Source organism: Gobio gobio (assembly GCF_949357685.1).
Source record: "Gobio gobio genome assembly, chromosome: 25".
NCBI classification, from domain to species: domain Eukaryota; kingdom Metazoa; phylum Chordata; class Actinopteri; order Cypriniformes; family Gobionidae; genus Gobio; species Gobio gobio.
The window spans coordinates 6,617,455-6,645,163 of NC_137121.1; the positions used below are offsets into that span (position 1 = coordinate 6,617,455).

Here is a 27,709-nt window from a genome sequence, read left to right on the forward strand (position 1 = left end):
GCCCTATCATATGTAACGGAGGCCAGCTAGTACACAGAGAAAAAGGGTGTCAAAATTGTACCTTTAGGGGTACAACAGCTTGTCGCTGGGGCAGTACCCTTAAAAGGACCCATTTGTACATTTTTTACCACAAAAAGGTTCATAGTAGGACCTTAAGGTACGTATTTGTACCCTAAGGTACTAATATGCACCTTTTAGGAGTAAAACAGGTACAAATATGTCCTTTTAAGGGTACTGCCCCAGCGACAACCCGACGCAGTTATCATTTTCACGTCCAGCTCCACGTTGTTTAAATAGCAAATGCATTGCCGCCCATCTGTTCGCCCATGGGCGGCTGGCAGTGTTGGGGGTAACGAGTTACAAAATAACGGATTACAGTAACGGTATTACTTTTTTGGGTAACGAAGTAAAGTAACGCATTACACTAAAAATATTGGTAACTACACTACTTTACTAGACTATAGGAACGCGCTTTCCTGCGTTACTCAAGCCGTATTTGCCTGTGTGTAAAGATCTGATATGTTTAAGTGCTGCGTGCACCGTTGCCATAGAGCAGTGTTTCCCAACCGAGGTGCCATCTGACAAGAGCAGGGGTGCCGTGTAAAAGTCCTTCATATTCTCTCTTTGTAAACTTTGTTCAATGCATGCGAGTGCTGCAGTATGTTCGAATATGACCAGTCATTTTCGCCGTCATCACAAATGAGAAGTCGCGCGCGCTGTGAGAAGATTTTGTCTCTGTGCACTCATCCGAAAGCGCGCACACGTCTCACAGCGCGCAAATATTGAGTTCTCTTTCAAGTTTTGCTCTTGAACGGACAAACTCAACCAAAATCTATGTCAACATGCCCATCTTGATTAGTATCCTAGCAGACATAGTCTCTATATGCCTTAAAACGACGCATATCCGAGCATTATGTCTTAAAGGGGCAGTAGCATTAGGTCTTAAAGGGGCAGTAGCCTTTATTGCAGTCTGTTTAAATGTCAAACAACAAAAGACAAGGGCATCACTCACTGCTCTTGATTGAATAGATTTTGTAAATTTAATAGGATTAATCTTTAATTTATACAGTCAAATATGCAATGTTATTTTACATTTGATTTCTGTACCTGAAAACTAATGTTAGACGTACCTGAAAAACCTGAAAAGCATTGTTTATTTTATTAGTGTCTTTGCTCAATAGTATTTATTTGTGCTGCTGCTTGTATTTAAATTATTTGTTCTTATTATTTTCTTTATCTTTATTTGACAGTAGTCCTTTTTGTTTGTTTGGGGAAACACTGCCATAGAGCCATATGATGTTTGTCCATATATCTACACGGTAAATTAAGAAATGGGAAAAGTTGAAAACAGTGTAGTATAAACGGCCCCTTAAATCACCATTCGTCCTCATTCTGATGCTCAGTTTGAACTTCAGCAGATCGCCTTGACATTATCTACATGCCTAAATGCATTGAGTTGCTGTCATGCGATTGGCTGATCCTTGCATTAACGAGCAGGTGTACCTAATAAAGTGGCCGGTGAGTGTATAATTATAATGCATTACCTAAGCATTTGACGTTGTCCATGGCATATGCAGAAGCCGCCCGTGGCTTGTTGGTGACAAGCGCCAACTCCCCAAAATACTGCCCTCTAGAGCATGTGGCGATTTCCACCTCCTCGTCTTCAGTGTCGTTTTTTGACTAAAAGAGAGGTAATGAGACCGGAATGTCATGTGAATCTTTGGTGGCACTTTATTTTACAGTATGTGTACTTACAGTGTACTTGCCTAACAAAGCACTGGGACATATAAGGTAACTACACTCACCTTAAGGAATTATTAGGAACACCATACTAATACTGTGTTTGACCCCCTTAATTCTACGTGGCATTGATTCAACAAGGTGCTGAAAGCATTCTTTAGAAATGTTGGCCCATATTGATAGGAGAGCATCTTGCAGTTGATGGAGATTTGTGGGATGCACATCCAGGGCACGAAGCTCCCGTTCCACCACATCCCAAAGATGCTCTATTGGGTTGAGATCTGGTGACTGTGGGGGCCATTTTAGTCCAGTGAACTCATTGTCATGTTCAAGAAACCAATTTGAAATGATTCGAGCTTTGTGACATGGTGCATTATCCTGCTGGAAGTAGCCATCAGAGGATGGGGACATGGTGGTCATAAAGGGATGGACATGGTCAGAAACAATGCTCAGGTAGGCCGTGGCATTTAAACGATGCCCAATTGGCACTAAGGGGCCTAAAGTGTGCCAAGAAAACATCCCCCACACCATTACACCACCACCACCAGCCTGCACAGTGGTAACAAGGCATGATGGATCCATGTTCTCATTCTGTTTACGCCAAATTCTGACTCTACCATCTGAATGTCTCAACAGAAATCGAGACTCATCAGACCAGGCAACATTTTTCCAGTCTTCAACTGTCCAATTTTGGTGAGCTCGTGCAAATTGTTGCCTCTTTTTCCTATTTGTAGTGGAGATGAGTGGTACCCGGTGGGGTCTTCTGCTGTTGTAGCCCATCCGCCTCAAGGTTGTGTGTGTTGTGGCTTCACAAATGCTTTGCTGCAGACCTCGGTTGTAACGAGTGGTTATTTCAGTCAAAGTTGCTCTTCTATCAGCTTGAGTCAGTCGGCCCATTCTCCTCTGACCTCTAGCATCAACAAGGCATTTTCGCCCACAGGACTGCCGCATACTGGATGTTTTTCCCTTTTCACACCATTCTTTGTAAACCCTAGAAATGGTTGTGCGTGAAAATCCCAGTAACTGAGCAGATTGTGAAATACTCAGACCGGCCCGTCTGGCACCAACAACCATGCCACGCTCAAAATTGCTTAAATCACCTTTCTTTCCCATTCTGACATTCAGTTTGGAGTTCAGGAGATTGTCTTGACCAGGACCACACCCCTAAATGCATTGAAGCAACTGCCATGTGATTGGTTGATTAGATAATTGCATTAATGAGAAATTGAACAGGTGTTCCTAATAATCCTTTAGGTGAGTGTATATGGGTAATGTTAGGCTGAGGTCTAGGTTCAGGGTTCGTATATTACCCAGTTATTGCGATTACGAGGGTAACAGGTCTGTAAAATAAAGTGCTACCGAATCTTTTAAAGCTGAAAGATATATTGTTTATATATTGTTAAAACACATTTTTGACTCACCTTGCTCCTTTTCATAGTGATCCTAACGTGTCCTGACTCTACGATGTAGAAACTTTCTGCCAAATCCCCCTGTGAAAACAAGGCACTCGGATAAACACTAAGCACTGCAGATGTTTAAAAGTTTGGGGTCAGTACGATTTAAATTTTTTTTTAAAAAGAAATATCTTCTGCTCACCAAGGCTGCATTTATTTGACTACAGAATTATTATAGAAATATATTAACAACTGTTTTCTATGTGAATATGTGTTAAAATATTATATATTGCTGTGATCAAAGCTGAATTTTCAGCATCATTACTCCAGTCTTCAGGGTCACATGACCCTTCAGAAATCATTCTGATATGAGGATTTAATGCGCAAGAAACATTTATGATTATTATCAATGTTGAAAACTGTTTAATACGTTTGTGAAAATACATATTTTCAGGATTCATTGATGAATAGAAGCGAATGAATGATGAAAATATGTATTAAACATTATAAATAACATTATAAATGTCTTTACTGACACTTTTGATAAATTTAATGCATCCTTGCTGAATAAAAGTATTAATTTCACATAAAAAGCCCAAACATTTGAACAGTAGTATATAACACATAGCTCCATCACTAAAATCTGATTGGATGAGCCATTATTTCATGATTTTTCCAATTATTAAAAATCATTTTATACAGGTTGTTCTCACAAATTGTACTCAAATCGGATTAAGAATTAAACAGAAATTAAACAGAAAAAGAAATGTGCATGATTTGTGATGATTCATCACTATTTTAAAATGTATATTTGTCCTAATTTTCCAGGTTTTCCACAAACCCGAACCTGTAATAATTACATGGTCGAAATATTTTATCCAAGTTTATTAGTGTCAACTGTTTAAACTAACCTGAGCAATGATCTGTTCCCCATTATTGAACACTTTGGTCGACAAGACATCCACAACCTTCATCCTCTCTGAAACCTAAAAAAAAGAGACGCATTTATTCGTGAAATCAACAAGAGAGCCACACATGCAGAAGGAACGTCAGCCGATAACAGTGTGTTCAAACCTCCAGTGACGTGAGCAGAGGGAGGGTCCCGATAAAAGCCTCGTACGTTTTTCTTTTCTTCGCGTTGTTCTTTAAGATGATCCTTCTGAATGTCAATCGATCCTACAGGCATTAAAACAAAGAAAAATACAATATTTTACACTTCAGGAAAACAACCAAAGGCAGAGAAAGACAGATTGAGTCTTTATCCCTTTTTCCTACGTTCCATGACGCTTTGACATGAATTATGGAAGTAACTTCAGCATTATCTGCTGAAAGAGCCACAGCCACCAGGGAATACCGTTTCCATGAAAGGCTGTGCATGGTCTCAGCAATGCTTAGGTAGGTGGGACGTGTCAAAGTCACATCCACATGGATGGAGGACCCAAGGTTTCCCAGCAGAACATTGCCCAAACATTGCCACTGCAGACCGGGAACATCCCACAAGAGCTGCAGTTTTGGAGATGCTCTGACCCAGTTGTCTAGCCAATCTGGCCCTTGTCAAACTCGCTCAAATCCTTACGCTTGCCCATTTTTCCTGCTTCTAACACATCAACTTTGAGGACAAAATGTTCACTTGCTGCCTAATATATCCCGCCCACTAACTGGAGATGAAGAGATCATCAGTGTTATTCACTTCACCTGGTCATAATGTTATGCCTGATCGGTCTGTGTGTGTGTAACATACGTTAGGCTATATTATAAAAATGTATTGTTGTTTTTTTCATACCTTTACAGAAGAATACAAAGTAAAAAAGAAAAGTAAAAGAACGCAGCAACCTAAAAGAGCTCTTGCCATAGATATTCTTGTTATTCCACCTCACATTAAAATCCCAAGCGTTACGTTATTCTCTTGAAGTCTGAACATGAAGGACATTTTACAGCTCATTCAGTCAAACTGACGGATAAGGACACAGATTGTTTGTGCGTCACAATCTAAAACGCAGTGGGCTATTAGGAAAAAGGTGGATAGTCCTGTAATTTCAATACTTTCTATGAAAAGCAGAGGGCGCACTAACACAAAGCACACATGAGATGCTCTTGGAGAAGAAAACAAGGCATTAGCATGTGATTTTACTGTAAAATTGCTTAAAGTCGTCATGAAACGGAAGTTGCGATAGTGTTTTCTTCCATATTGTGACATACTGGTCAAAAGTTTGGTAATATTACTATTTTTAAAGTCACTTCTGGTCATCAAGGCTGCATTTATTTGATCAAAAATACAGGACAATTTAAAATAATGGTTTTCTGTTTTAATATACTTGAAAATATAATGTATTGCTGTGATCAAGGCTGTATTTTCAGCATCATTACTCCAGTCTTCAGGGTCACATGATCCTTCAGAAATCATTCTCATATGAGGATTTATTATCAATGTTGGAAACAGTTGTGCTGATTAATATTTTTTGTAACCTATGATAGATTTTTCAGGATTCATTGATGAAGAAAAAGTTAAAAAGAACAGCATTTATTCAAAATAGAAATCTTTTCTAACAACGTAAGTCTTTACTATCACTTTTTATCAATTTAACACATCCTTGCTGAATAAAAGTATTAATTTCTTTCAAAAAAAGAAAGAAAAAAAATTACAGACCCCAAACTTTTGAACGGTAGTGAATATTGTTACAAAAGATTTCTATTTCAATGTAATAATATTTCACAATATTACTGTTTTTACTGTATTTTTGATCAAATAAATGCAGGCTTTATGAGCAGAAGAGACTTCAAAAACATTAAAAATAGTAATGTTTCTAAACTTTTGACTGGTACTGTATATATAAGGCCTAGTCCAGGCCTAGTTTTTCTCTCCTCCGATTAAAGCTACACTGTGTGATATTTTCCCCCATCTAGCGGTGAAAAGGTATATGACCATCCAGTGAATATTAGTTTCTCTTCCTCTCAATTCCGATTTCGTTTTAACTCCTACGGTGGCCGATTTAGTCCAAGATTAACACGGCTTCCAGTTCGACCTCGTCCACATTCGACACAGTGCCATCGAGTGTTAAAACGCGAAAGGCAAAGCTTGAATTTACAGGTATGTCCCTCTTTGGCTAATGTACTTTCAAGATGGAGGGGCAACATGGCGACCGGCATTCGAACTCCTCACCCGTATGTGTTTTCAATGGCATATTATAAACTTACGAGAATACTTTATTACTTGAAAGAAGTAAATATACATTAATGAGCACATATATTTTTGAAAGAACTAAGTGTTTTTAGCTAAGAATAAACAAAAAAAGTTACACAGTGTAGCTTTAAAAAAAAATCGCATCCACGCAAAAACACGCTATGAAGCGATGTCAAGAGCATGCCAAACCAACAGGTGGCGATATGACCCTAATCGTAAAGCCATGTTGGCCAATCAGAAGCCTGGAAACAATGTTATTGCTGGTTCTATCGCAATAAGCCAAAAAATCTGGTTTGTCCACACGACAACACTGCAACCAGAGTTTCTAAAAATGTTCACCCTGGCAGGAGTTTTCAAAAAAGCTTGGATACTGCGTTTGCGTGTGGACGAACGGCCAAGCCGCAAAGAAAAAGCTGTGGTTTTGAAAATACCCATGTTCGTGTGGACATGTAGCCTGGATGCCAGCCGAACTTAGCCCCGCCCAAAACATTTGAGGTCGGCAATTCGGTCTGGACTCGATCAGTTGGGGAGCAGGCTCCTGATTGGTTAACGCGGCGCGAATTGACGCCAAAGTTCAAATTTTTCAACTCGGGCGTCAGACGCGAATTCGCTTCAAACGCGTGAATGCACAAAAGCACCATTCGCGTGTAACGCGCGTATCGCGCAAGACGCTCAATTCGCGTCCAATTCGCGAAGCTGTTCGGACCAAAGCTTCTCCGGAAAAAAGGCGTTTTGGGGGGTAATTTGTTTTTTTGACTGGGTTACCTGGGTTCCTGTGTCTAAATATCACATAATTGGGGTCGCTTCAACCCGCGGACATGGAAAAACAGCCTGCAGCAAAACCGCGGACTTGGCAACACAGTGCAGTTGAGTTCTGTTGACATTTGACAACTAACGTTATGCGTCGCTCCGTTGCTCTGATTGGTTGTAGGTCTATCCAATTGAGGTCTTTCCTGGTTCTGTTGAAACACGCCCCATAATCACAGCCCAACGGAGCAGGAGCAGACTCATATTCTGACTAGAATTGAGTATGACAACGTCAGGCTAGTGGACAGGGCTCCTGGAACAAGAAACAATGTGGGGCGGGGCTTGATTTTGTCTATGGGGAATTGATTGGATGGTGGTGGTTTGCTATTGGTGGATCTCATGTGAGTGACAGGTGGCCCCGCCCTCACACCAGTAACACATCATCAGAAGAGAATGAGGGAGGGGAAGTTATTGTGTTACATGGATACATACTTATACAAAAATACTGCAATATTCCATAAAAAAATAAGAATTATTTTGATTTCAAGGTAACTTTAAAATGTCAGGTTGTTTTTTGTTGTTGCCAAAACCGATCAGAGAACTTATAAAGTGATGTTCTGTAATTCACACCACTGCATATTTATACAATTATCTTCTTTTGTCACGCGGCTTTGGCCCGTCACAAGAGTAAATGAAGGCAGGAATCACTCACGAGGCACCACAGGGCTCCAGGTGAGGTAGCGATGATGGTGGCGGCTCTTGGCGTGTTGTACATGAGGGCCAGCTCTCCAAAACTCCCACGGTTGTCATAAGAGCCCACGGTCTGTGTTGTGCCGTCCACCTTCAACACGATATCAAACATGCCCCTGTGTGACGAACACAAGATCTGGATGTCTGACAGGTTTACACACCAGCATTACGATGCGGAGATGAACCCACTGTACCTCTCAATGACGTAGAAGTTGTCGCCGTCGTCGTCTTGGTCGATGATGTGCTCTCCGGTCACCACCACCTTCTCAAACATGGCATCCAAGACTTGGGACATCTGCTCCTGTTCATTCAGAGAGCAAAATATATGAGCCTTTCTTGTGTTAAAGGGAGCCTGACTGACTCTTCTGTCTTATTGGTTTGTTCCCAGGGTTATTATAGTTCACTAAAACTAAAACCATAAAAACATTCGGTTACTTGAAATAAAATAAACATGAACTGAAATAAAATAAAATATTTATTTAAAAAAAATGTATCATGATTAATTGCATCTAACATAAAAGTGTGTAAATATATATATGTACTATATATGTAGTGCTTAATCATGATTAATCGATTTGACAACACTAATAAAAACTTCATCTTTTTATTTTAGCATTTCTGTTTTCATTCAGTTTAACTTGAAGTACTCAAATAAAACTGAAATAAATATTAATAACTATATAGACATATAAAGAAACAAAAATGTAATTAAAAATACAATAAAATGACTGATAATGGAAATAAAATAAAAATGGATATAAAAATAATGTGTGTCTGTGACTATATATATATATATATATATATATATATATATATATATATATATATATATATATATATATATATATAATGTGTCTGACTATATATACACACACACACACACATATATATATATATATATATATATATATATATATATATATATATATATATATATATATATATATATATATATATATATATATATATATATATATATATATAAATATATAAATAATGTGTGTCTGTGACTATATATATATATATATATGTGTGTCTATGACTATATATAATGTGTGTCTGACTATATATATGTATAATGTGTGTCTGTGACTATATATATATATATATATATATATATATATATATATATATACATACATACATACATACACACACACACACACACACACAAACATATTATATATTTACAAACTTTTATGTTAGATGTGCTTAATCATGATTAATCAATTTGACAAAACTAATAAAACTATATATATGTGTGTCTGTGACTATATATATGTGTGTCTGTGACTATATATATATATATATATATATATATATATATATATATATATATATATATATATATATATATATATATATATATATAATGTGTGTGTCTGTGACTATATATATGTGTTTGTGACTATATATATATATATATGTGTGTGTCTGTGACTATATATAATGTGTGTCTGACTATATATATATATATATATATATATATATATATATATATATATATATATATATATATATATATATATATATATATATATATATATATATATATATAATGTGTGTCTGTGACTATATATATATATGTATGTATATATATATATATATATATATATATATATATATAAATATACATACACACACACAAACATATTATATATTTACAAACTTTTATGTTAGATGTGCTTAATCATGATTAATCAATTTGACAGCACTAATAAAACTTCATCTTTTTATTTTGGCATTTCTGTTTTCATTCAGTTTAACTTGAAGTACTAAAATAAAACTGAAATAAATATTAATAACTATAAAAATGCAAAAAGTAATAAAATTACTGAAACGTGAAAATGGAAATAAAATAAAATCGGAGATAAAAATAAATAAAAAACTATTAATAATAAAATTATAATAAATTATTATGGTTACCTAAAACTAAAACTATTCAAAATGTGTTTATTAATTTAAATAAAGCTGAAATAAAATAAAATATAAATGTTAGATGAAAAACCTGCCTTGGAAACTAACAGATAAAGATGAAGAATTGAAATGACTAACTGGAAATAAATAAAAACTACAACTGAAATAATAAACATAAATATTAAAATAAAATTAGTCATTTTATGTGCTTTTGTCATTTTATTAAACTAAAATTAAAATAAATTAAGTGAAAAAACAAATGCAAAGTCAAAATATTAATAAAAACAATAATATCATATTATAATAATAAAAATAATAATGAGCCACCTTTTTTGCAATACAATACAATATTTTGGAAGATTCCTGTTTTTATGACAATATTCCAAGCGACAACCCATCCTTGTTAATCTTAGTGACTGTCTGACAACAAATTCACCAAAACATTTTGCTAAATTGAAGAAAATGGCGTCTTACCTGGTCCAGATTTTTGAACAGAAGGATGTCTTTGCAGGCTTCCTGTAGTCTCTGTCTCTGCTCGTCTGTTTTGGGGTGAGTGACCTGAGTGCACAGCAAAGCATTGTGGGATACTGGGCAGCAGATGCCACAGAAAAGAGAGAAACACTCATTTGAAAAGCACGTTTTGAGAGGCCACTCACCCTGGGTTCTCTCTCCTCCTCATCCTCATCAGGGTTGTACGCCTCCGCACAAACTGTCCAGAGAGGAATAAATGCAGGATTAAAGCGACCTGTCTAGACAACGCATTACTGCGCAATTAAAACACTGCGCTTTGAACAACCTGTTCAAATAGAAACAACACATTTTATGAGAATCTTAATGTCTACTTTCAAACACGGGTTTCACAGCAAAAAAAGGCTTTTCTTACTTAGTATTTTTGTCTTGTTTTCAGTCCAAATATCAAAAAAAATCTTACATTAAGAAGCATTTACTAGACAAGCAAAAGTTTTAAAATAAGCAAAATAATCTTCCAATGGGGTAAAATAAATAATCTTGTTTTCTGTTTGAATTCAGATTATTTTGCTTACCCCATTGGCAGATTATTTTGCAAAAACTCCCTTCATTTTGAGTTATTTTCCCCCAAAACAAGACAAAAACTTTTGCTTGTCTAGTAAATGCTTCTTAATGTAAGATTTTTTAGATATTTGGACTGAGAACAAGACAAAAATACTAGGTAAGAAAAGCATTTTTTTGCAGTGTTATCGGATTGTTTAAATGGTTAAAACACCTACAAAGTTGTTCTGAAGCTTAATGACATTCTTTCTTTAGTCAAACACAAAAGAAGATGTTTCGCAGATTGCCCGAGCTGCTCTTTTACAAACTTAGTGCCATTTAAGAGCTACAGAAGAAGGTTTTTAGTGGATGATGGCTTAATCCTTTGGTACGTTTCCCACTGTTATATGTTCCCTGGTTTTGTGTTTCTTGTTTTTGCTATTTGGACTTTTATTTTGAAGTCTATTTTCTAGTCCTGCTTTACTTTGTTTCTATAGTTACCCTTGTTTGTTACCATAGTGATTGATTACCCTCACCTGTTCCTAGTTAAGCGTCTGGTTATCCTGTGTTTTTATACCCCGGTGTTTCCCTTGTTCATTGTCTGATGTTGTCGTTTGTTTATCATGTGCTTTGTTTTCAGTTCTGTTTCTACCTGCCCCCCCCCCCCCCCCCTGTTTGGATGTACTCTGTTTTTCACCTTAAGGTCCTTTCACGCTAGACGCGATTTTGACGTGCGAATAATTCGCACAATGGTTTTATTTTTTGATCAGCTGTTTGTGTAATGAGTGCTTCCACACCGAACACGAATGTGCTGTGGCGAAAAAACGTTTATTTTTTCCGCTTCGATGCCGACTTTTCTCTACTCTAGCAGCGACAGAAAAGGCTTAAACCAATCACATACAAGGAAACAAAGGTGACGAAATGCCCAGTTGATGTCATTAGCTATTCAATCAACATTAACCTTTGCCAGGTATGGCATTTCTCATGAGATTACAGCTGTAGTTGTGTTTACAGCTGTACAGATGAGGTTGTGTTTGACCACTGTGCTACACACAATGATATCATAACCTTTTGAGTTAAAACTCGTTTTTTCTAAACCTAATTGTGTCCGCGACTATGGAAAGTGAATGTGTTTCCGTCAGTACGACTGTGGCACTTAAATGTTTACATTGTGACTCAACTGGAAACAGCTGCTCCGGATCGATTGGTTCCTGAAGTGTGTATTTGTCTCGTCAGATGCGCTGCTACTGTCTCTGGAGGAGCTCCTCAAATTATTCCCACGGACATTTGAAAGTAAGTGCGGAACCGGCCATGATAAAGTTTTCGCTCCTGTACAAGATTAGCATGATACTCCCCTTCAGACTCTCTGTTCTTTAAGAGTGCACCCAAAACCTTCTTTTCGGTCTTTTAAATTAAATGAAAAGCTCGTCTTCACTGGATGAGGAAGTGTCCGTGTTTTCTCAGCTGTCGCCGTGAAAGTTTGGGAACGATGGAGCTCTGAAACGTCACAGACGTCACTAACTCGCGTCGCGGCTGATGTGAATGGTTTTGACGCGAACTATTCGCACACAAAATATTCGCTTTTTCGTTACGCATCCGGTGTGAAAGTAGGGTTGGGGACACCCATTCACGACCGCAAACAAAAAAAGCAATTGCATAAAGGACACAAATAAAGAATAAGTCATGAACTGATTATTTAAACATTGACAATTTGACAGCTCAACAATAAACCATAAGAAAACATGAGATCAAGTATGTGAACTTGCAACAGAATACATTTTATATTATTCTACATTTGATTATTTGATTTATTTTCGAAAGAACTCTTTAGTTACTTCGGTGCACTTTAAAGGGATAGTTCACCCAAAAATGAAAATTCTGTTATCATTTACTCGCCCTCAAGTCTCCAAACCTGGAGTGCGTTTACCAAAAGCATCGTTAGCCGACTATGGTCGCAAATTTCGTCGCTATCAACATAGTTCAACCAGTCAGTGTTTCCCGAAACCGTTGTTCGAACGAACGTTCGCAAACAGCGTCGCAAACTTGTGTTGTTGCAACGACAGCTCTCGACCTGTGGTTAGAAGCATAGTTTCTTTATTGCATGACATGTGGACTTAATAAATCCTTATCTTGAGCAAAATAAGCAAGCTGACATTCAGCACAACCTATATATTTTATTTCGAATACATACAAATGTCATTAATGTCTTTTAGTTTGTCAAGAGATTTAAAGCACTGTTTTTGAAGAGTGCGCATGTGCGGACGTGCTCTAGTACGTAAAAAAGAGCCTATTTGAATCTGGAAATAAAGCAAAATATCTGAGAAAAATTTGAATTATTCCTCAGGTGTCATGTCCATAATGTATAGCAAAAAATCTAGCATGAATTCGATCTCAAAATAATTCATTAAAAGCATTTATTACTCCACTGCGTGACATCATTAACCAATGTGGTTGAACGATAGATTTGCGACACAAGGGTTTCGGGAAACAGTCGTAACTAGCTAGTTGATTTCTTCAACGATGCATCGTACTATGGTAGTTAAGCAGTGAGTTACGTCTTTGTACGGGAAACGCACCCCTGTATGAGTTTCTTTGTTCTGCTGAACACAAAAGAAGACATTTTGAAGAAAGTTTGTAACCAGGCTGCTTTGGGGCATCATTGACTTCTATAGTAGGAATTAATCTTCCTATGTGATCAACATAACAAAGAAATGTATGCATGTTTGGAACAACTTGAGTGTGAGTAAACGATGACAGAATTTTCATTTTTGGGGGAAATATCATTCTGAACCAATAATGTTCAAAAATGTTTTTTTTTTAAATTAATTTTCTTAAATTATGACTATATTATTATGTAATTGTTTGTCCCATTTTTATCTTTTTTTTTAAATGTCATAAACTTTATATGACAGGATTATTTATTATGTATGATTAATATAGCTTAGCTAAATGATAAATTAATAATAACATTAATTAGGCTATAATCTATTAATTAACCTGTCTTAAAAAAATAACTCTCCCTGCCAAGCTCTGATAATGTATGGAATATTATATAAATATATTATCCATTTAAAAAAAACTATAAGCCTATACCTTTAGAAGCACGGATGTGTCTGTCAGCGCTGCTGCTTTAAGTCAGACAGTCTGAGACACTGAAATGCTTCTCTAAAGTGTGCAGTTGGGCTGAGGTTCATCATGAGTTACTGGACAGACCCATTGATACCTTTTTTCTATTCAGCTCTATATCTGGAGATCCTCTTGCGTCAAAAAACGGTGGACGCGACACAAGCTCGACATATGTTTTTAAAAAACCGTGCAAGTTTCCAGCGCATGTTCTCGAGACTCCGCCGCTATGGCAACAAAGCAGCTAAAACGCAAATCAGCTTCTCTACTAGTGTTGTCACGATACTGGAATTTCTAACTTCGATACGATACCTAAAAAAGATTCGATACCATTTTCGATACCACTGGGAAAAAATGCTGCATAAACTGTCAAATTGATATTTTTAATACAATTTATTTTTTGTCCGTCTATTGAAAGTCTAGGCGATTAAAAATTTCTTCTGAAGAGATCACTTTATATGATAAAGCTTTTAAGGTTTTTATCATATATAAACGTTGATCAATTACAATTATCTCACAAATATTTGCTAACTAATTGTGTTGCAATAGCTAAAGCACAAGGAAGCTTGATTTCCAATTTAATTTAAAAAGATGAGTAAACAGTAATAAAATAAGAACAAATAAACAAATGACTAACAATAACACAAATAAATACAATAGAATAAAGATACAAATGAAATAGACTGCTTTATTTTTTCGGGAAGGTCTAACAGTATTCAGGTAAGAAACTGAATTAAAAAAAACAAAGTAATCAAATTTAAAATAACATTGGATAATCTTCATTATAAAAAATGAAATACAGATGAATCCATAAGAGTTTCACAAGTTAATCAGTCAAGAGCAGCAAGTGATCGTTTGTCTTTTTGTAGTTTGAATAATAAATACCTGCTGTCCCTTTAAGACCTGACGCACTCATGGATCCCAAACACTGTTCCTGTTACACATTCTTCCTGAACTGTTTACGACTGTGTTTACGTGAATACTCACCAAGATGGACATTGAGACATTTTTTGAGAGTATTTGACCATTAATAAGCTGGAAAAAGGAGCTCATTTTTGCACTTGTATGTCAGAGGCGGCTTTATTACGGTATGTGTGTGTGCGCTTCAGATGCGAGCGCGAAATCTGCGGGAATGAGTAAAATTAACGTTATATGCAATCCTGCACGTAATTCAGACCTGTCATGCCAACACTAACACGCAGTCATAAGGAAAAATCCAGCAGAACACGCGTTCGCCGTGTTCAGAGGGTTAACCGGACTGAATGAGAGGAGAGCGCAGCTGATATCGATACAGTAGAAAATGAGTATCGTATCGTTTCAGATATTTCAGTATCGATACATTCTGAAATATCGATATTTTTGACAACACTATTCTCTACTACTTATTGCGAAATTGATTTCTTTATATTTGCTATCAGTTTTCTCCACACTGCAAAATCCATATGTGTTTATTGAACTATGTGTGGACCTATGTAAAATACGGGACAATTCGTCATTTTGCTTGTAAATACGGGGCGATTCCATATTTTACGGAACGGGTGGCAACCCTATGTGAAAGGGCCTTTAGCCTGGATTTAATTTTGTTACTTTGTTAATAAACTTTGATTACTGCAATTGGATCCTACTGTCTTCACACGTATAAAAACATAGGATAATGAGAGGCTAGCTAGGAACAGGTGAGGGTAATCAATCACTGTTTCTATAAAGACATTGACAAAGACGAAAACTAAGGACATTTAATCTATAATTTTATTTTATTTTAGTTAGTTTTGCCAAACACACATTACAGTTTGGGTTAGTTATCGTTTTTTTGTAATGCCTCGTTTTTATTTTTATTTCAGTTAACGACAACTGAAGTTTTTTTTTCCCCACCTAGTTTTCATTTTTTCGTTCGTTTTCGTTAACGATTATAACCTTGGTGCGTTCATGTCCTCATATGAGACGGCATGGAAACACTCGACCATCATAGTGATAGTGAGCGCGATAGTGAGTGTGTGTGTGTGTGTGTGTGGTAAACCGCGCTTCTACGGCATTCATTCGCACAGAGACACACAGGATTTGTATTTAAAGCTACACTGTGTGATATTTTCCCCCATCTAGTGGTTATGACCATCCAGTGAAAACCATCCGATTTCGTTTTAACTCCTACGGTGGCCAATTTAGTCCAAGATTAATATGGCTTCCAGTTCGACCTCGTCCACATTCGACACGGTGCCATCGAGTGTTAAAACGCGAAAGGCGAAGCTTGAATTTACGGGTATGTCCCTCTTTGGCTAATGTACTTTCAAGATGGAGGAGCAACATGGCGACCGGCATTCAAACCCCTCACCCGTATGTATTTTCAATGGCATATTATAAAATTACGAGAATACTTTATTACTTGAAAGAAGTAAATATACTAGTGCTGTCAGTTAAACGCGTTATTAACGGCGTTAACGCAAACCTATTTTAACGGCGTCAATTTTTTTATCGCGAGATTAACGTTCTTTTTGGTCTAACAAACTTTGTAGTTTTTTCACATGCTGTTGCAACAACTAGTAACGTTAGAAAAACTACAACACCACTCCGGATGTAGCTAGACCGGAAACAAAACATCAGGCACGCTGCGGCTGCCCGCACTCGTTTGGGCCATTAAAAGAGTAGACGTGGATGGCAGGCGTGAGACGCCGAAATGAGAAACGTATTATGCCATGGTTTAACTCAGGGGTCTTCAACTAAAAGTGCTTGTCTTGAGCGCTGCTTTCTGCTCTGATGGTGCGTAGCCTACACACCAGACGCGAATGAAGCGTTTTGCGCGAGTGATTTAAGTCAATGCAAAGACGCAAATAGACATTCTGCGGCGCGGATTAAGCGGTGTGCATGTCGCGTCATTCGCGTCCGGTGTGAGCGCACCATCAGTCTCTTCTTCACTGCATGCTTGACCGCGCGTCTGGGTCTGAACGTAGTAACAGTGAGCATTGCAACGTTAACTGTTTCATTATGTCAAAAGGCTTCGCGGTCCGGATGGACGCATCTCGCGGTCCGGATTCGGACCGGAGTTCACTAGTTGGCGACCCCTGGTTTAACTGCACTATAGGCGGAGTCCTAGTTTACCTTGCATGTGCACTTTGTAATTTTATTTTGTATCACCCTGTTTTGATCCCTTAGAAAGGGCTGTTGAAGGGGCTGTTTGTGCAACAAAGTATTTGTTTCACCCTTTTATTGATGGGCAGTGTTACATTGTGTGAGATTATTTGCTCCAAGTGAGAATGTTGGTGTGAAATCGAACACTAAAGTATGCCAATGTTGTTTTCAATAAAACAAACATTTGAACAAAGCAAGCCGATCCACTTTTCTATGTTGATAAGAGCATTAAAATAAGAAAAAATAATGGGACAAAAAGAAATCAAGGGACATTTAGAATAAATAAAAATGTGCGATTAATTGTGATTAATTGTGAGTTAACTATGACATTAATGCGATTAATCGCGATTAAATATTTTAATCGTTTGACAGCACTAAAATATACATTAATGAGCACATATATTTTTGAAAGAACTAAGTGTTTTTAGCTAAGAATAAACTAAAAAAGTTACAGTGTAGCTTTAAATAGTCTTTTTACGGTTTAATACTCACAGACACTAGTCTATATCACCAGATGCGTTCTCGGGTACCGAAATTTGGTACCGATTGATTTAATGTGAATGACTCAATTCGCTCTGTGCCCTTAAAAGTACAGAGTTCAGTACCCAACCCTAGCCTTCACTCCTTGAGTTCTCTCCAGTAAACATTGCAACAAAGGGGCTGACATTTCTGGTAAATTTCCAGAAACTTTCCGAAAATGTTCAAAAAAATCCTGGAAAGTTTCTGGAAATTTTCACAGAGACGCCCAGACTTCCCTCTCCCTAGCCACTTCCTCCAGCTCTTCCGGGGAAACGCCGGAAGCTGGCTCCTCTCGATGTGGAGGAGCAGCGGCTCTACTCCGAGTTCCTCCTGAGTGACCGAGCTTCTCACCCTATCTCTAAGGGAGCGCCCAGCCACCCTACGGAGAAAGCTCATTTCAGCCGCCTGTATCCGGGATCTTGTCCTTTCGGTCATGACCCACAGCTCATAGGTGAGAGTAGGAACGTAGATCGACCGGTAAATTGAGAGCTTTGCCTTACAGCTCAGCTCCTTCTTTACCACGACAGACTGGTACATCGACCGCATTACTGCAGAAGCTGCACCGATCCGTCTGTCAATCTCCCGTTCCATCCTTCCCTCACTCGTGAACAAGACCCCGAGATACCTGAACTCCTCCACCTGAGGCAGGAACTCTCCACCAAACTGAAGTGGGCAATCCACCCTTTTTCGACGGAGAAAAAAAAAAAAGCTGTTTACATTATATAAAGCCTTAAAGTTCTGCATAATTAAGGGCGTGGCCACTTTGAGTGACAGGTGGATTGCCATTTGTCTGCTGTCTGTTAGTCATCACCTCAGCTCCGCCCACGTCCTGCCTCTTTGCCCATTTTTTGTTATCCGGGAGTGAGGCGCGATAACAAGATGGCATCGGCCAGCTCGTCCCTACTTTACGCTTCAAAACTGCTCTTCAGAATCCTATGGGTGACGTCACGGACACTACGTCCATATTTTTTTTACAGTCTATGGTGTGGACAGACAAGTTGCTTGTCGCTGGAATCTTATCGCGTCATGTGTAGTTAGGACACGTTGTAACACTGATGTTTTTTCTAATATAAGCTGGCTTTTGCTTGAATATGCTCATGTTTGCTTGCTTGCAGTGTTAATTTTGACAGCAAATTTTGATTTAGTTTTAGTCATAGTCTTTTGACTAAAATGCCATTTAGTTTTAGCTAGTCATATTTTAGTCACCTGAATTGTTTTTAGTTTTAGTCGACTAAATATCATAAGATTATCTACAGTAGATTTAGTCTCCTAAAATCTAATGAGTTTAGTTAAATTGGAATACATTAAGCATTTAAGTATTACATAACCGACTGTCACTTGAACTGACATTTTGACATCATTTTGTTTTTGACATTAAAAATACACGAAAGGGCTCAATTCACTTTTTTGTCTGTTTTTTGTATTTCTGTTTTAGTCAGTAGACCATATCAGGTTAAGCTAAAGCTTCAAATAAGTTTGTTTATTTATTTATTTATTTTAATTTCAGTTAACATTTATTTAATTTCAAGTAATGAAGTTTTGTTAAATGGTTTTAGTTAGCCATTATAACCTTGATACTTTATTGAATATGTGTCAATTACTGGTCTTTCCTCCTGACTATAAATTAAATGGGAATTCAATGAAATACAGTTTATTGTGTAACCAAAAACGAATATATAATGCGTGACTTTTAATGATAAGCTCGAAATCCACCGGGACTCTTATTTTGAAATGTCTGCGCCTCTTTTGCAGTTGCAGCTGCTCATTCAAGTTCAGGAGATAAAATATGCATTGTTACAACCGTCTAAAACATATTACTATATAAACATCGTAAAGTACACATTGTCATTGTTCATCAGCATTAGTTCATAAACAATTGCGTGGCATAAATGTGCGCTCTTCATTGATTGAGCCGCTCTGGAGCGCTGGATTGGGGATGCGTGAGCCTGTAGAAGCGCAACAGCTCCGTGTTTTCCAGCGGTTAGATCAGCACGTTCGCATCAAATGTGCGCATCTGTTACACAGGACTAGCCTGGATGCCAGCCGAATTTAGCCCCGCCCACAATTTTTTTTGCTCGGGCAATTCGGTCTGGACTCGCTCTATAGAGGAGTAATTATGCCCGAACAGAAACTGTTCGGACCAATGAAATTGTGAGGGCGGGCTTTAGACGATGATGGACAGATGATAAACAGTAACGAAATCATCCAAGTCATCGAAGGCTCTTGGGTTGAATTTGCTCTTATCCTAAACGGAGAACTTGTTCGTATATGCGTTCACCTTCACTATTTCTCTCAGAAACGATGATCGTGTTGGTAAGTACTCTGTGTATCCTTAAATTATTTTATTACTGGCAAAGATCATTTACACTCATCTTTTTCTTGTAACGTTACTTAATCCAGCGTGCGTGCAGACAGGGTTTCCAAGTGTTTTTGCAATGTCGCGCACAATTGCTACTCAAAACTATAGCCCAAAACAATAACTTTCCGGGGTGTTCTCCGGAAAAAAAATGGCGTTTGGTTGGCAAAATATGTTATTTTGGCAAGGTTGCCTGCTAAAATTCGCATTCCTGGGTTTATATAATCACATAATTGGGGTCGCTTCAACCCGCGGACATGGAGAAAAACACGGACTTGGCAACACAGTGCAGTTGAGTTCTGTTGACATTTGACAACTAACGTTACGCGTCGCTCCGTTGCTCTGATTGGTTGTGGGTCTATCCAATTGAGGTCTTTCCTGGCTCGGTTGAAACACGCCCCATAATCAAAGCTCAATGGAGCGGTACCAGACTCAAATTCTGACTAGAATTGAGTATGACCACGCCAGGCTAACACAGGACATAAGTTCTGACTGGATCTCTTCCCTAATCGTCCCTCCCTAACATTTTCGTCTCGTTTTTATTTGTTGACGAAAATGACAGTTGATTTCCGTCATAGTTTTTATTTTGTTATCGTCTCGTTTTCGTCAGTGAAAAAAGGTTGTTGACGAAAATAATGGCGAAAATTATTCGTCAACGAAATTACCCCTGCTTGCTTATCCATTTGCGATCGTATTATCGTTCACTTCAGCGATGATAAAGACCCATTCATTTCCACACCGGATAAACCTGGAGCGTCTAAACCTCCTCACTCTCTGTTTCAAGCGTCAGCTCACAGATGTGTCCAAAAAGTAAGATAATAAACTCCTAATATATGTTTGTTTCCTCTTTTCGTGTGCGATATATCCCTCTAACCTTGTCATAATTGTAATATAGTTGGACTGTCGTGCTCGTGCTATCGAGTTGTGAACTGTTAGTGTTTTTGGGATGTTAGGGATGACATTTTCACTGAACATTCAACCTGGGGCCTGTACCATGATAGTAGTTTAACAAACTCAGGGTTAAAGGATTAGTTTCGAGTTGACAAAACCAAACCAATCTATTCAGGCTTTGTCGGCCCCATGATGCTGATCATCAGCTTTCTCTGTTAACTCAGGCTTTGATCCTGAGTTTAGGAGTTTAGCTGTGACATCAGCAGTGAACAGCCAATCACACGCTGTGGATCAGTCAAACTGAGATTCATTTCTCTCTTCTGCAGAATATTACATGATTGAAAAATATTAAGAATTTAAACAAATAGACAGGAAGAAAAGAGCTGTCTATAAAAGAGGACAACTTAAAGAAATATCATATACGTCAATGCAAGTAAAAGTTCTGAAGTTAGTTTAGTTGATATATAGAGAGAATTGAACATTTAAGCTCACATGTAGTCATTTTTATAGCTTTATCTATTGATATTAAAGCCTATTTGTATGACCTTTATATAGGCTATTTATATTAATTTTAACAAAGTGCCTATTAATGATTGATTAACTAAAATTATACATGTGTAATTGATTAAGGGTATAATAATTACATAAATGATATCTAAATCATTATTATTATTATTATAAGTAAGCATTGTTAAAAGCCAGACGCTTGAGTCTTTTATAACCATGTAGTGACCTTTAATTAGGAGTATAAACAGGGGGAGTGGCTTTATTGCATCAGAGGCGTGTCACTTTGCTCACGGCTGATTGGTCCAATTTCAGTTTGAGATCTCTTATCCAGAACATAACCTGCCCTGGAGCAGATTAGCCGTGGAGTGTAAGTTACTATGGAGATGAACACAGCTAAAAGCCAAACCACTTTAATGGTACCTAAAACCCAGGATTGGCACAAACTAAGCTTAAACATATCTGGCTAGCCAGCAAAACCGGCTTCATGGTACAGGCCCCTGGATTACCATAGTAACACACATTGCTTTCAGTTATTGATGACATCATACCCTCGGCCAGCTGGCACAGCCTTAGGCCCTGTCCCAAATGGCACCCTAAACCCTCGCGGCCTTCCTACGACTCCACACTCTGCAGAAGTGCGCATCGAGGGCGCATATCGACCACAAAGAGGGAGCGCGCGAGCACCCTTCTGAGACCTAAAATGACAAATGGGACACCCTGTGGTCCCGTGGACTTAACAGACACGCGCACGCGGCAGCCATTGTAAGTCCACAAGACCGAGAGTGCACATGAAGTGTGCCATCTGGGACAGGGCCGTAGTCATTGCCTGGGTTATGTATGTGTGGGGCGGAGCTATCAAAATATGGGCGTGTTTGTTTTGGTGATTTGAAATCAACATCGGTTACCAGAAAGCACTTACCCCACCTTTAAGAATCTTTTTCCAACTATAAAGAACCTTTTGTGCAGTGCAAAGATTTCATGGATGTTAAAGCTACACTGTGTGATATTTTCCCCCATCTAGTGGTGAAAAGGTATATGACCATCCAGTGAATATTAGTTTCTGTTCCTCTCAATTCAGATTTCGTTTTAACTCCTACGGTGGCCGATTTAGTCCAAGATTAACATGGCTTCCAGTTCGACCTCGTCCACATTCGACACGGTGCCATCGAGTGTTAAAACGCGAAAGGCGAAGCTTGAATTTACGGGTATGTCCCTCTTTGGCTGATGTACTTTCAAGATGGAGGGGCAACATGGCGACCCGCATTCGAACCCCTCACCCGTATGTATTTTCAATGGCATATTATAAACTTACGAGAATACTTTATTACTTGAAAGAAGTAAATATACATTAATGAGCACATATATTTTTGAAAGAACTAAGTGTTTTTAGCTAAGAATAAACTAAAAAAGTTACACAGTGTAGCTTTAAAGGTTCTTCATGGAACCATCAACGCCACTAAAGAACCTTTATATTAAAGGGGTGGTTGCCTGCGATTTCACTTTTTTAACTTTAGTTAGTGTGTAATGTTGCTGCTTGAGCATAAACAGTATCTGCAAAGTTACAGAGCTGAAAGGTCAATGCAAACGGAGATATTGTCTTTTAAAGTTATGGCAGTTTATTGCCTACAAAAACGGCCGGTTTGGACTACAACAAGCTTCTTGACATCATAAACACCTGCTATTAACATAAACACTGCCCCCGCGAACACGCAACAAAGTGGGCGAGGCCACGTCTCAGTCATTACGAAAGAGAGAGAGCTGCTGCAGAACTACAAACTACATTTCGCCATCTAACCAATCTAAGACCATTGCGTTTTTCGGAGGGATGGGCTTCACAGAAGCAGGAAGCAAACCAGCCGTTCAAAGGACAGTGGAGACAGCGGTGTGGAATAAAGGTCAAATATAAGAAAAATATGGCGTTTTTAAAAAAAATAAGTATTAAGACATGTTATACTGCGCCCCATAAACACAACCAAGCCTAGAAAAAAAACACGGAAACACCCATTTGATGAAAAGTTTGATAGAAATGCGTTTGCAGTGCTGTTCTCTTCCTCTGTTACACATGCAGCGAGAGATGAGAGGATCGGCTGCTCTTCTCTCCCACACGCCCCCAGTATTCCTACTATAAATACCAACACAGAGATGACAAGACCAGGAACTCCACTGTCTAGATCGATACTCCACTCGCAGACAAGCAGGACCTAAAGTTTCAGGGCCAGGAACCCTACGGGAACCGTCTAGACTGATCAGCTCTATTGTGAACATCAATCCAGGGCCTACTTCCCAATGTTAGGTCTTTCATTTCAAGTAGGTTTCAGATGATTCAGCTCACCTGATGAGGGACAAAACCACAGAAATGTGGGTCACATGTTCAGTGTTTGGTCTTACAATTGGTGCTTTGCAGTCTTGGTTTGTTCTCGTTGTTCTCTATCGAACATACACAGCTCAAACGTTTGGGGTTGGTAAGACTCTCTTCTCTTCTGCTCGCCAAAGCTGTTTTTATTTGATCGGAAATACAGTAAAACACTATTACCATTTCAAATATCTGTTTTCTATTTGATTATATTGTAAAATGTCATTTATTCCTGTGATCATTTCCAGCATCATTACTCCAGTCCTCAGTGTCCAGTTTCCCTTTTTGTGGATATATTTTGTCAAGAAAATAGAAAGTTCTAAGGAACAGCATAACATGTCTTTACTGTCACTTTTGACCAATTCAACGCATTAGTAATAAGTATTAATTTCATTCAAAAAATATCTCACAGACCCCAAACTTTTGAACAGGACTGTAAGTTTTCATTTCACGTCATTCTCGATCACATCCGGTCGGATCTGAGCTGTTTTCAGTCACAGAAAGAGAACGGATCTCATGCAAAACTGACATGAAATAAACCAGACGGGGAACGATGGTTAACACTTCAGACGCTCCTGATTAATTGCTACAAATAACAGAACCAGCTTTCGTTTTATAGAAACCTTTTTCCATTACAGTAAAGTGCCTGACAGATATACACTATATTGCCAAAAGTATTGGGACGCCCCTCCAAATCACTGAATTGAGGTGTTCCGATCATTTCATGGCCACAGGTGTATAAATCAAGCACTAGACCTGCAGACGCTTCTACAGACATTAGTGAGAGAATGTGTGGCTCTCAGGAGCTCAGAGAGAACTCAAGCGTGGGGCCGTGATTGGTTGACACCTGTGCAATAAGTCCATTCGTGACATTTCCTCACTACTAAATATCCCACGCTCAACTGTTAGTGGTGTTATAACAAAGTGGAAAACAACTCAGCCACGAAGTATTAGGCCAAGTAAAATCACAGAGCGGGGTCAGCGCATGCTGAGGGTCACAGAAGTCGCCAACTTTCTTCAGGAGTCAACAGCTACAGACCTCCAAACTTCACGTGGCCTTCAGATGAGCTCAAGATCAGTGTATAGAGCTTCATGGAATGGGTTTCCATGGCCGAGCAGCTCATCCAAGCCTTACATCACCAAGTGGGGATGCAGTGGGGTAAAGCGCGCCGCCACTGGACTCTAGAGCAGAGGAGACCTGTTCTCTGGAGTGACCAATCACGCTTCTCTGTCTGGCAATCCCATGGACGAGTCTGGGTTTGGTGGTTGCCGGGAGAACGAGACTTGCTTGACTGCACTGTGCCAAGTGTAAAGTTTGGTGGAGGGGGGATTATGGTGTGGGGTTGTTTTTCAGGGGTTGGGCTTGGCCCCTCAGTTCCAGTGAAAGGAACTCTTAATGCTTCAGCATACCAAGACATTTTGGACAATTTCATGCTCCTAACTTTGTGGGAACAGTTTGGGGACGGCCCCTTCCTGTCCCAACATGACCAGTGCACAAAGCGTCGCTCCATAAAGACATGGATGAGCGAGTTTGGTGTGGAGGAACTTGAGTCCTGACCTCAACCCGATAGAACAACTTTGGGATGAATTAGAGCGGAGACTGAGAGCCAGGCCTTCTCGTCCAACATCAGTGCCTGACCTCACAAATGCACTTCTAGAAGAATGGCCATAAACACACTCCTAAACCTTGTGGAAAGCCTTCCCAGAAGAGCTGAAGCTGTTATAGATGCAGGGTGGGCCGACTCCATATTAAACCCTACGGATTAAGAATGGGATGTCATTAAAGGTCATGTGCATGTAAAGGCAGACGTCCCAAAACTTTTGACAATATAGTGTATGTGTGGACGATCTATCTATCTATCTATCTATCTATCTATCTATCTATCTATCTATCTATCTATCTATCTATCTATCTATCTATCTATCTATCTATCTATCTATCTATCTATCTATAATCCATCCATCTATCACATCATTAAAAGGAACGAGTGTCATTTTCAGCCATTATAAACACATTTCTCATTATTTGACCACTAAAACCCAACTCTTCCCATCACAAACAGGCTTTATTCCCTATTTCAGCCCCGTCTTAAACCACGGAACATTAAAATCACTCCCTCCATCCTCACTTGTGGCTTCGAGCGATCCACAAGAGACAGAACTTCACAGCATCTGACACACTTTCCTTCTGCAAACAACACCAGTCTTCCATTAGTCAATTAAACCATTAGCCTCTGGTTTGCTCTGAGAGCAGTAAAGAAGTAAATTATATGTTAACAATAACAAGACGAAAGGCACTCAAACCACAAACACAGGCTCATTAACCAGAGTTAGATGTTCCATAAGATGGAACAAAATTGCTAACAAGTTGATTCTCTCTTGGCCACATTAGCAGCAACAAATATGAATCTTCACAGAAAGCTCTTCAGCAAAGGGGATTTCTCTGATGCATGCACTTGACATGATCTAGCATTATTTAAAACTGAAATTGTGTTATGATCCAGATATATGTCGTTGTTTTTGTTTCCAAAGACCCGATAATGAATTCAGATGCACTTAAAAAAAAAAGTGAATATATTTTAACAACATTGCCAGGAACTTACCAGAAGCTCTCCGGACAAATCTGTTGATAACTGGGGCTGAAAGGAAAGAAAGAAAAGATGCATTAGGCTACAATAATATCAAATATTGGATATACATATACAGGAAGCATCTCTCGCCTTGACCAAAGCCTAAATGTCTGTGCCTCCCCAATATGACACACATCATGTATCGTCATTTGCATGCATGCAAAAAAATAAAAAAATAGGCCTTTGTGCACTGTACACATCCAATATTTCGTCCTCCCAGGGCCTAGTGTCATGTTTATGAATAATAACCAGGGCTTCCATCAGAAACGCATGGAAATGAGGACATTCAGATGATAAAACCAAGCCTGGTCTTTGTCCCTCTGCAGTGAGATGACCACTCGTTTATGAAGGAAAATGCATTTCATCATCATCATCATCAAGGAGATGTGTGATCATACATTAGCGCTGAACAAAAGATGTGAGGCATTGATGCGCGCGTATAAATGGTGATCCATCTGAAGTGGTCGTCACCATGAAGGAAGAACGAATGCATTACCTATGAATTCTTCATCATCATCATCTTCCTCCTCTCCGTTCTCGGAGTCGATCTGCATGGCCTCCTCGATGAAGTTGACGGCTTTGCCCGCTCGCGCGGCGGAGTTGTGCTCATTGCCGAACGCGCCGCCGCGGGTCTCGTTCTCCTTGAGGCGCGTGAAGTACTGCAGGGCGAACTCCAGCAGATCCCCCGGCTGGTTCCTCAGGACCTCCACGGTAAAGCTCTGCAGAAGCTCCGTCAAGCCCTCGGGGATTTCTATACTCATTTCCTGACGATGAAATGTGCGCAAAAATTCGGCCCGATCTTGCGCGTACAACAGTCGGTCCCGGTTTCGCCGCGTCAGCTGAGAAGAATGACCCGCAAAACGCGTCAGAGGGAACGCGACGGATTCCTCACTATCCCACCATCTGCGTCTGTTTCCGACCGTGTCCGACCGTGTCCTCTAATTTGCGGGCGTAAAAATGGCAGGGATTTCAAGAGCTGGCATTTTTTCCTCTCGCTGCTGGCTACAGGAAAGCCGCGCATGTGATGCGGGAAACCATGGCAACCAGCATCCCGGGATTTGCGCAGGAGGAACGCGGACGCGACGCGACGCACCAGAACGCAACGCGCGCTCTTAAAGGGATAGTTCACCCCGAAAAATCATTTACCTACTCCCAAACCTGTAAGAATTTCCTTATTGAATAAAAACATATTTGAAAGAACCAGCCATAGTATGCAACATTTATTTTTCCATCCTAAGCATGAGCCCATTGTTTGAGCCTTAAAGGGTTAGTTCACCCAAAAACGAAAATTAGCCCATGATTTACTGACCCTCAAGTCATTCTAGGTGTATATGACATTCTTTCAGACGAATACAATCTGAGTTATGGCTCTTCCAAGCTTAATAGTGACTGTTGCTCTGTTTTTGAAGTCCATAAAAGTGCATCTATCCATCATGTAACTGCTCCACACGGCTCCGGGGGGTTAATAAA

At 38.9% G+C, this 27,709-nt stretch overlaps 1 protein-coding gene across 1 annotated transcript in view; it reads right to left on the minus strand.

Annotated features, from left to right (window-relative positions):
• The window catches only part of prkar2b (protein kinase cAMP-dependent type II regulatory subunit beta), a 32,515-nt gene extending 5,257 nt beyond the window's left edge, over positions 1 to 27,258 (minus strand). Inside the window, exons 1-10 of the mRNA XM_079810204.1 lie at positions 26,736 to 27,258; positions 26,213 to 26,248; positions 10,386 to 10,438; positions 10,204 to 10,287; positions 8,007 to 8,113; positions 7,775 to 7,928; positions 4,209 to 4,310; positions 4,046 to 4,120; positions 3,162 to 3,230; positions 1,545 to 1,680 (exon numbers count right to left, since the gene is read on the minus strand). Coding sequence (XP_079666330.1) covers positions 1,545 to 1,680; positions 3,162 to 3,230; positions 4,046 to 4,120; positions 4,209 to 4,310; positions 7,775 to 7,928; positions 8,007 to 8,113; positions 10,204 to 10,287; positions 10,386 to 10,438; positions 26,213 to 26,248; positions 26,736 to 27,000 — 1,081 coding nt within the window. The 5' untranslated portion in view covers positions 27,001 to 27,258. The remainder of the gene's footprint in view (positions 1 to 1,544; positions 1,681 to 3,161; positions 3,231 to 4,045; positions 4,121 to 4,208; positions 4,311 to 7,774; positions 7,929 to 8,006; positions 8,114 to 10,203; positions 10,288 to 10,385; positions 10,439 to 26,212; positions 26,249 to 26,735) is intronic.
• Between the last annotated feature and the right edge of the window lie 451 nt (positions 27,259 to 27,709).